Consider the following 10,515-nt stretch of genomic DNA (forward strand, 5'->3'; position numbering starts at 1 on the left):
TGTAAAAGTAAAAATTAAATAAATCATTTCATGACCTTTTTCACAAGTATCCATTTAGATCATAGTCTAATTTTTAAATATTTGATTTATTTAATTACTTTAAACTGTATCATTTATAATTTTTTTTTAATTATTAATATGATACCTAACCTTGTTTGAAATTGGAATCAAATATGGAAAAGTAAAACATGTCAAATGAAAGATAATTTCAAACTTTTCTAATACAACATGATATTTTATCATGTTGAATAAAATTGGAATGGGCAAAAGTTGTCAAATCAAGACTTCCATGGCAAATTCCACCATTGCATATCTCAAAGATTATTCTACAACATTATCTTTATAGACTTTTAACAATCCAAGAAATTGACAAATTATCTAATAATCCTAGACAATATTCTACAACTTTTTTGAACAAAAAATAAATAATGAAATCTGAATAATGCAAACATTCAATGAAATCTTTGGCATGTTAATTCTTTGCAACTTCAACATGGTGGCATGTCGGATGGCGGAGGCAACATTTGAGCTTCTGGGTGTTTACCATTTTTCACTATGAACGCAGTTCCCATGCCCCAAGTCACATGGCGTTCTACATGGCAGTGCATGAACCACACTCCTGCAACAGAGAAAATATACCAACATTACACCTAACTTATTGCAATATTAAGAAAAATTATTTCCTTGGTATGCAGGTTGGCAGTTTCAAGGGTTTTTTTTTTTTTTTTTTTAAATTCACATGAGTGCTTGCAACATACCAGGGTTGGATGCCTCGAATCTGATTGCAACCCAACCTTTCGTAGGAACAGATATGGTACTTTGAAGGGGAGGATCCACCAGATTGTAGCGCAATGGATCCCTATTTTTATCGAAATTCCCAAATCCCCATCCAACAACATAGAAGCTGTATCCATGGAGATGCATGGGGTGGTGTGTCCCTGCAATCAAGTTTGTCCCTTGAAAAACAATCTCCACTGTGGAGTTATACTCGAGCACCCTTACTTCTGTTCCGTTTTTCGGCGTCTGATACTCTAAGGGAAGAATATCAGTGGTAAAATCAAACACCAATTGTGGAACGCTAGGAAATTTATCTCCATATACACCACTGATGTTATAATAGTAAGCTTGTAGTATGTCAATTGTAGGGAATTGGAAGCTTATGTTGTTTATACTTGCAGAGAACCGCGTCCCATTGGGCCCTGCACATGAATTATTGGGGCATAGGAATGAGTTCATAGAAACAGTGTAAATCAGTTTAGTGCTCGGGCTCAATGGGACATTGCAAGGATGTTCCGCATCTGCTAAGTTTCGAAGGCCGGCCATGACCTGAACCGATGCATTTGTGTCATTGTATGCAGGCAAATGAGGCAAGGAGAGAGGTGAAGATGGAGTGTAGTATCCCCTGTACTGTACAATAGCTGTGGTGGTTGTGTTATCATAAAAATTACGAGCTTTCGGGGCAATGGAATAAGTTTTAGCTGCCATGTAATAGTGATCCGGGTGTTGGTTAGCTTCTAGTAAGACATCGTAGGTTTGGCCAGGATATATTGTGATATAATCTCGTGTCAATGGTTTCGTGTAGCTACCATCTGTTCCAACCACTGTCATTTTATGCTTGGCAATAGAGAAGAAGAGAGCCTCGTGCAAGGCAGCATTGATTATACGAAGTAGATAGGTCTTTCCATGATCGACCGTTAGCTTGAATGTGCCTGTAATTAGAAAGGGAAAGTTGTATACTTATGACTAGCCAAAAGAAAAAGAAAAAGTTTCCATGAGGATCCACCAATTATGAAGTGATTAGGGGTGTAAATTTGGCTCCATAGTTCAAAATTATATTTGGACTAGCCTTTTCTCATGTGTTAAATCATGGCTCTACCATCCTCATAGCTATATTCCTCTTTCTTAGCATTAAGCTTTAAATATGTTGATGTTAATAAGAAAAAGTAATATGGTCAACATACAAGAAAATGAAATCATGTACAATTTAAAAATGGGAAGTTAAACTTAAATTGTACCTAATTTTGAGCATGGAAGTAGATCACCGGGTTGTCCATTTATCAATAAAGAATCAGAGGCATTTGGGTCAGCTCCGGTTGCAAGACCTTCATCTCGAACTGCATTCACATCACTCTTCCACCATTGTCCTGCATTTCAACAACTTTAATAATTTTAGATTTCGCTTTGTTGGTTAATTCATGATTTGTAAATTAACCTTTACAAGTAACTACACTTATACCTAATATGATGGGAATTTCTGCGTTAGGTTTAGGAAATGGATACTTGGTTCCATTCTTGGGATAGACGATTATAGCTCCATGAACGGTGGCTCGAGTCCAGTCACTGTGAGCATGCCACCATAGAGTGCCTTCCTCAGAGGAAAGGATGATCTTCTGGCTAAACTTTGACCCTGGTTGAATTGGGCATTGCGTGATATACTCGGGACCATCTGTCCATGGATATCTAGGCATGTTCACCCCATGCCTGCAAAATAATAACTATATGTTAAAACTAGTACTAATTTCGGACTAACAAAAGATGACATGTAGCAACATACTATCATAGTAACAAGAGGCATCAATTGTATTTCAATGGAACTAATGCAAATAACCCTAAAATATTGTTTTAAATTTGACTTTATTTGCAAAGCAATGCATTACAACCCCCTCTTAGAAATAAAATAATATATGTCATGCAGGCCCACTACCGACCGGTATCTTTCTCTGACACACGCATAGGACCTACCAATGAATGGTGATATTTTCTTTTCCCCTGTTATAAACGTCGACAATGATCGTCTCTCCTTTCTTAGCATATATAGTTGGTCCCGGAAATTGTCCATTTACTGTTAAGATGTTCTTGGTGCTACAAAGCCTTGTATATGAAGCTTCCTTCACCTGCAACCAATTAAAAATTAACCATGTAACCTCATCCCAAAAGAAATATTACATGCATGAATAGTTGCATCAATCCATCCATGCAAGTGTATAACCAATTAGAAATTGATAGCATGCATGAATGACTCAATGACACCAAGGTACCCGAAGACTCCATGAGGGTCATACGGTGGAAAATGAGAGCCATACTGCTCCCTAAATATTATGAACAGAAGATGGCATTAAGGCTAGAATCATATATAGTATTTACCACAAAAGTAAGCCGACGAGTTGAAGCTTGGCAATGGATGCCACCACCAAAAAGTAGAAACGCTAAAATTTGCAAGAGGAAAACCTTCATGATCAGCCACATCTTCTTTGGAATAAAAGTCTCTTCTCTTGTCCTAAACACAACTCCTTCAATGTTCTTACTATTTCTAATAAGCACGACTTATCTTCTCTTTGACATGAATAGATGAATTCTTAAAGGTATTTATAGAGGCTGGAGAGAACCAAAACTGGAATTGGTGAAAGCTGAACAGCCGGTTTCTCTCGAACTTTTGATGTACTTTTTTAATATATAATTCATAATCTATTCAAGATGATTTTCCTGGGGTACAACAAGATGATTTTTTTAATATAAGAGAAGTAATTTGAATGTGTATTGGTTTTGAATGTTCTTCCAAGAGCAGGTTGTGTATGATATTTGATTACTTACCAAAATTTAAATAAACCAAATGCCTGAAGAATGCTAACAATTGTGAAAATTTCTCACAGCTCAGCTTCAATCAAGTTGTGTACCATAGAAGACGAGTTTCTTAGAATCTCTTGAATTTTCTAATTCAAAATACAAGTTTGACTTTGAGAATTGACCAAGAAATTAATCAAACACATCATTTTAGAATAAATTTAAAATATATGTAGAATATTTTTAAAACTTTGACCTCGCATATATACAGTACCTTTATCAAGATTAGTCAAGATTTTTGGTAGGAAGGGAAAAGTCAGCGCTATATAATCATAATCCATCAAAGATACACTATGTGCTACCGTGGGCGTACCGGCCATTAGTAATGGGCCAAAATGTTCTCCATGATTAAAAATAAAATATAATCATGGCATAAAAATCTTGACCCTCATTTTCAAGAGGTGACTTTGTCCAAGAAAGAATTATTTTCCTTTTTATTTTCTCATGGGGAGAAAGTTGGAGATTCACATTGTTTATATTTTTATAATAGTTTTAGAGTAGTTTTAAAGCTTCAAAAAACTTCTCCCTTATTTTTATTTATTAGGTTGGCTCAGTCCACTTGGTACCCAAAAACAAACCCAATAAATAATTATTTTTTGAATTGGGTCAATCCCAATGTTTTCATAATCGAATCGGACATTGAATTAAAAAAATTATCAGTTCACAATTTACTGGTCACACAAGTGGCCGAACTAGTGACATCATAAATACATAATTTATATTTTATTAAAATTAAAAATAATTTAAAATATACATATAATTAAAAATTAATAATATTTGTAATATTATTTATTCATTTTTATATACATGTATTAATATTTTAAATTTATTAAACAAAATATATATAATATTTAAATATGAAAATATATTGAAAATGGGTATATATATATATTCTGAAACAGCTTATGTAGTGCCCTATGAAGTTTTATACAAGCAAAGACATAACACAATGGAGAGGCAAACAGCAAAGTTGATTTTTTCTTTAAAGCCCTTCACATTTGAAAATTCTTTGTCCGGTTAGAGGGTCAATCCAGACATTCAAATCATTTCCTTTGCATATTTCCTCCATGCTTACCATCAAATAAATATTGGTTTCCTTTGCATATTTCCTCCATGCCGGCTTCAATTTTGATTCAAGATCATACAAGACTGTTAGAATCATATCCCTTTTATCTGTTGGTGGTGATGCTGGCCAAACGCTTCTTACTAGTTCATCACAATTAATTCCTCAATTGTTGAAACAAAAGCTTAGGTTAAAGGATTAGAAGATTGTCCATAAAACTGAAGGAGGGTTAAACACAGGACTTGGGGGCAGCCTGACAGGTCAAAAGATACATAGACTTTAGTTTAAACGGATAAGAGAACATTGTGCCCAAATAGTAGAACTTGAATTAGGTGGCTATAGTCTCACTTTGTGCCTTTTACCAATGGACAAAATGATTTATAATTAATGGTCTACCAAAGGCTAATAACACCCTTATTAGCTAGAGTTATATTATATCACTATCCTCATCAAAGATAACGAAGGTCAACAACTTCTCCCTTAAATCAATATAATAAATTAAATGATAAAATTCATTTGTATAACAATAAACAAATCATATGGTATTCCCAATTTATTTTATAAACTAAGGAACAAAGTATAACATTTTTAGTAAAATATTATTTGTTTCACTTTAAGGAATTTAAACATTTTGATAGTTTAAAAATAGATGAAAAACAAATAAGAAATGGTTTACTATACTATTAATCCTTACCTTGAAGAAATCATTCAAAATCCTGAAAGACTTAATCAACACCTAATATAAATATATATATATATATATATATATATATATATATATATATATATATATATATAATAATTATTAAAGACTAATTATCTAAATGAATGACTTCCTAAATTTTTTGCAAAACTTATTTTAATTCCAAACCCTTTTCTAAAGTTCTATTTTTTTAATTAAATTTTTTATGAACCATATTATTATTATTATTATTATTTTCTCTTCCCATAATTACATTAACGAGTTTTGTTGAATTATTAATGTTAATATTCTTTTCTTTTTCATGGTAGGAAGTAGGTAATTATTTATTAATTTACTACTATTTTTACTTATCTCCTACCCACAACCCAAATCTTATTATTTATTATTTCTTTACCACAACCCCTTTTCTCATTTCCTCAATTCTTCTTATTAATCTCGTGGTTGAAGAAAGATAGAAGAGTCTAAAAAGTAAATCATATGCGAAGAACTTACCTTAAATTTCATAATGAAGCAAATAAAAAAAGTTTCTTCTTTCTAACCCTTTGAACCAAACTTCTCTAAAGACCTTTCTATTGTTTCTTTTTCCCCTCTATTTTATCTTTTCAATTTTCAATAATGTGGAGAAATCAATGGAATTTAGGGGTGAATTATTCTTTTGTCGCTAAAGTAACTTTTATTGATGGAATTTTAAATAGTGTCAGTAGTGCCAATTTTTTAAAAACTTTGTCTAACGAATTTGAAAATTTCATTACTAAAAGACATGATAGGAAAATTTTGATCTCGTCATTTTTTTGGCACAAACACTTTTGTAATAGAAAAAGACTATTTTCTCACAAAAATATTTTTCACTAATTACAATTTTTGGTGACTAAAAGTTACAACTTTTTTTATATATTTGCTTGCAAAATGGTTTCATTAAGTGATTATATTATTTCTTGACAAATTGAGTAATTTTATCACTAAATAATGTTAGAAAATTTTGATATTAATAAGCAATATTGATGAATAGCTAGATGATTTATATTGTGAAATAACATATGTATTTTTTGAGACTTAATATTTATACTATATTTTTTTTTCTATAAATAATAATAAAATAATTAAAGATCCATAAAATGAAATACTAAAATATAGATTTATTTAAATTTAAATGTTTTGTAACGTAATAATAGTATTGTTATGAAATAATAAAAAGGTAAATTATTTGAGCAATTAATTTTTATATTGTAATATGTTATTTATATTTTTTTTATATAAATAATAACAACAAATAATTCAAGACATGTAAGATTATATCCTATAATATAAATTTATTTAAATTTCAATATTTTTATATGATGTTACCCAAATATAAATAATACTAAAGGATTTTTACTAAATTAGGTAAAAGTTATCTATACAACTCTAAAATAGTATTGAATTTAAGTTAGTTATGAATAAGATATAGTCCACTAATTTGTTCTCATTCAAAATCACACCTTGTCTACTTAAGAAGTAAACTTATATTAACTTTTAATTACATAGTTTAAACTAATAGCATTTTTTTTTATAATTATTACTTGGTTTTTAAATAATTGTTGAGAATGGAATTTATCAAATAAATTGCCTAGCATCTATAAAGACATTTAATTTACATAAAATTCAAAATATGACTTTTGTCTATAAAGATAATATTATTTATTAATATATTATTGCAAGATAAATATTATATGATATAATATATGACACTATATGTCTAACTACTATATTACTATTTACAAAATAAAACATGTATGTGTAAAGTTTTTTTTTTTCTTTAAAGTATCCAACCATATCTTTATTAATAATTGATTACTTTATTTTTTAATGATTTCATTATGCATTTATTATTTTAATTATTAATTACTAATTCACTAAAAGTGATTAGTTATTAAGAATAAAATCATAAATTATACCTTAAAATAGTAACTACTATAGCTACTAACTTGTAAAGGAATTTTTATGGTTGTATACATTTTTTAAAATTTTTTTTTTATAAAAAAATATAGTTATAAAAGCAATTGAAATATATCATAAATTATTATATGATTTACCTTTATAGTGTTTTATTGTGTTTGGTATTTTTGTTTGAAATACAATAGAAAGATAAAGAAAAAAAGAAAAGGATGTAGAATTATTGATGTTGGTTCAAGTATTATACTTTAGCATTATTCCAATGTTTTCTATTAATCATACTTTTATTTTAGCTCAATTTCGAATTTTTCACTTTAATCCAAATGTCTAGAATTAAATTTATGTTAGATATGAATAAACTATATTCCTCTAATTTGTTACCATTCAACATCAGGCTTGTTTAAGGATGATAAATTTTGATACAATTTTTCAACAAGACTTGAATCTACCATGCTTTTTATGGGTTTGAGTTGAGTATAATTAAGTTTGAGTTAAATTCATGTTGACCTATATAACTCATCTAATAACTAGGTAGTCTTTGAGTCAACATGCATAACAAAATTGGACATCAATTAATTCATTTAATAATTATGTTGATTATGATTAGTTTAATTATAATTTTTAAAATATTTAACTCATATTTGACTCATTTTAAATTTGATTTTAAACAAATAGGTTAATTGATTCATAAATATATTAGTCATATAAATTAACACAAGACCTAACTCAACCTAATTATTAAATGGGACAAATGAGTTACACGATATGTTACTTGTTTAGTAATTATGTAGTATTTTAGGTTTACGTTTTTAACCAGATTATTATTTGTGTCAGGTTTGACACAACACAAATATGACCCACCAACACAAATTGTAACCCCTAAGCTTGTTCACTCAAAAAGTAAATTTATACTAATATTTAATTGCCTAGTTTAAACTAGTAGGAATATTTTTAAATTATTGCTTAGTTTTTTAAAAATTGTTGATATTGGTATATGTATATAGTTTCTCTAAAGACATTCCATTGATCTAGAATTCCAAATATAATTTGTCTGTATAAAGATATCATATATTTTTAATAAATATATATTGTAAGTTAAATATTATATTGTATAATATGTTGTACTATATGCATAACTATTATATTACTATTTTACAAAATAAAAAATACACTATATAATAGTAATATATTATATACATAAAAAGTTTTTGTGTAAAGTACCCAACCATATTTTAATTAATAATTGATTATTTTATTTTTAAATAATCTAATTATGTATTTATTATTTTTAATTATTAATAACTAATTTTTCAAAAGTGATTTGTTATTAAGAATAAAATCATAAATTATGCCATAAAAGTAGTAATTGTTGTAGATACTAATTTGTTAAGGATTATTATTATTATTATTATTTTCCTTGCATACATTGTTTAATAAAATATTTAATTTAAGTTTTAAATTTCTTACTTTAAATTTTCAATTTTATTTTTAGTCTAATTTTTAAATTTTAAATTTTTAATTCCTAAATTTTAAAGGGGAAATCATGTAACCATACATCACCAAAAAAAAAAAAAGAAGAGATTTTTAGAACTTTGTTTTTACCTTTTTAATTTTAATGTAAGATGAGAAAAAATATTGCCTATTCATGTACGTCAATAGTACTTTCAGATTTGTTCCACAATTACCCTCAAAAGTAAATGACAAAATACACATCATTTTAATACCACCTATTGATAAGTACATGAATAATTTAGTTTTCTTATTTCTCTCACATCAACTCTCTCACACGTCTCACTTACCACTTGCCACATTTCCACTTTTTTCTTTTTCTTTCTTTCTTTTTTTTCCCCTTCTTTTACCACCGTAATCCCTAGTCACCTATTATATTTTTCATTGCTATTTTTTTCCCTTTGATATTCTTTTTAATATGCTCATATATTTTCTCATAAAATTTCTTTAATTTTAATTTTTTTCACTCTCTAATTTTTCTATATTTATTGATTATAATTATTTTTTGAACATATTATACTTAAAATGATAATATATAATAAATAGTTAATATAACGAATTAAATCAAATATATGTATAATGGACAAAAATGAAAATATTATCCCACAAATAATGTACTTGATGATTTTAAATATTAATTATATTAATATATTTAATAAATTAAGGTTTAAATTTAAATATTTTATTTTATTATTTAGAGGTTTATGATGTAAGATTTTTTTATATTAATGCAAAACAAAATATTAATTTATTTTGTAAATTCTATGATATGTAAAAGTAAAAATATCTTTATAATACCATTTTATTATTTATATTATTTTAAAATTTTTATTTTAAATATATCACATCAAAATCACAATAAGTTATTGTGTTTTAAATTGCTTTCTTATGATTTTAATTTGATTATGGATCTAACCTTTTTTTTGGTTAAAATCTTTAATTTTTAATTAAAATAAAATATAAAATAAAATACATTTTTCATAAAATAAAAAAATCGTATTTAACCTTTCATATTAATTTCATAAAAAATAAGTACATTTGTAAGAAAAATAGGTAAATCCATGCCTAAGGGAATCAAGACCCCTATCATTCTTGTCATGGTCTATATATTCCTTTAGGACCCTTGATAAGTGATTAGAGGTCCTCGCCCACCCCAGAATGAACTTTTGAACCCTTGGTACATTCATTCTTAAGGGAACCAAGACCCTTATCTGAATTCTCATGGTTCATATATTCCTTTAGGGATCCTCGAGAATGAGTTATAGGTTGTTTTTCACCTTGCATCAGACATTAGAACCCAAGGTATATCCTAAAGACAATTTAGTACATTCGATCCTTGGGTTACCAAAACCCTTATATCCCTTCCCATAGTCTATTTGATACTTTGGGGACTCTTGAGAAGTGAATGGAGGTTGTTTCTAATCTTGGAATGGACTTTGAAACCTTAGGTACATACTTTAGGGATCCTTGAGAAGTGATTGGAGGCTATTCCTCTCCCTAAAATGGACTTTTAAACCCTAGGTACATCTTTAAGAAAATTTGGTATATCTTATCCTCTGGCTACCCCATATTGCTTCTTATGGTCCATTTGATCATTTAGAGACCATTTAGAAGTGATTTCAAGTTGTTCCTCATCTCGGAATGGACTTTGGAACCCTAGGTACATCCTTAAGAAAATTTGGTACAT

At 28.2% G+C, this 10,515-nt stretch overlaps 1 protein-coding gene across 1 annotated transcript; it reads right to left on the reverse strand.

The window, feature by feature from the left end:
- Positions 1-451: 451 nt before the first annotated feature.
- LOC117906434 (laccase-15-like) lies at positions 452-3,283 on the reverse strand. The gene is made up of 6 exons (XM_034819457.1): positions 3,145-3,283; positions 2,743-2,894; positions 2,237-2,481; positions 2,016-2,144; positions 759-1,709; positions 452-619 (listed from the first exon to the last, which is right to left on the reverse strand). The coding sequence occupies exons 1-6, from the start codon at positions 3,244-3,246 to the stop codon at positions 489-491; spliced, it is 1,710 nt and encodes a 569-aa protein (XP_034675348.1). The 5' UTR covers positions 3,247-3,283; the 3' UTR covers positions 452-488.
- Positions 3,284-10,515: the final 7,232 nt, after the last annotated feature.

This window comes from Vitis riparia, chromosome 18 (genome assembly GCF_004353265.1).
Source record: "Vitis riparia cultivar Riparia Gloire de Montpellier isolate 1030 chromosome 18, EGFV_Vit.rip_1.0, whole genome shotgun sequence".
Lineage (NCBI taxonomy): Eukaryota > Viridiplantae > Streptophyta > Magnoliopsida > Vitales > Vitaceae > Vitis > Vitis riparia.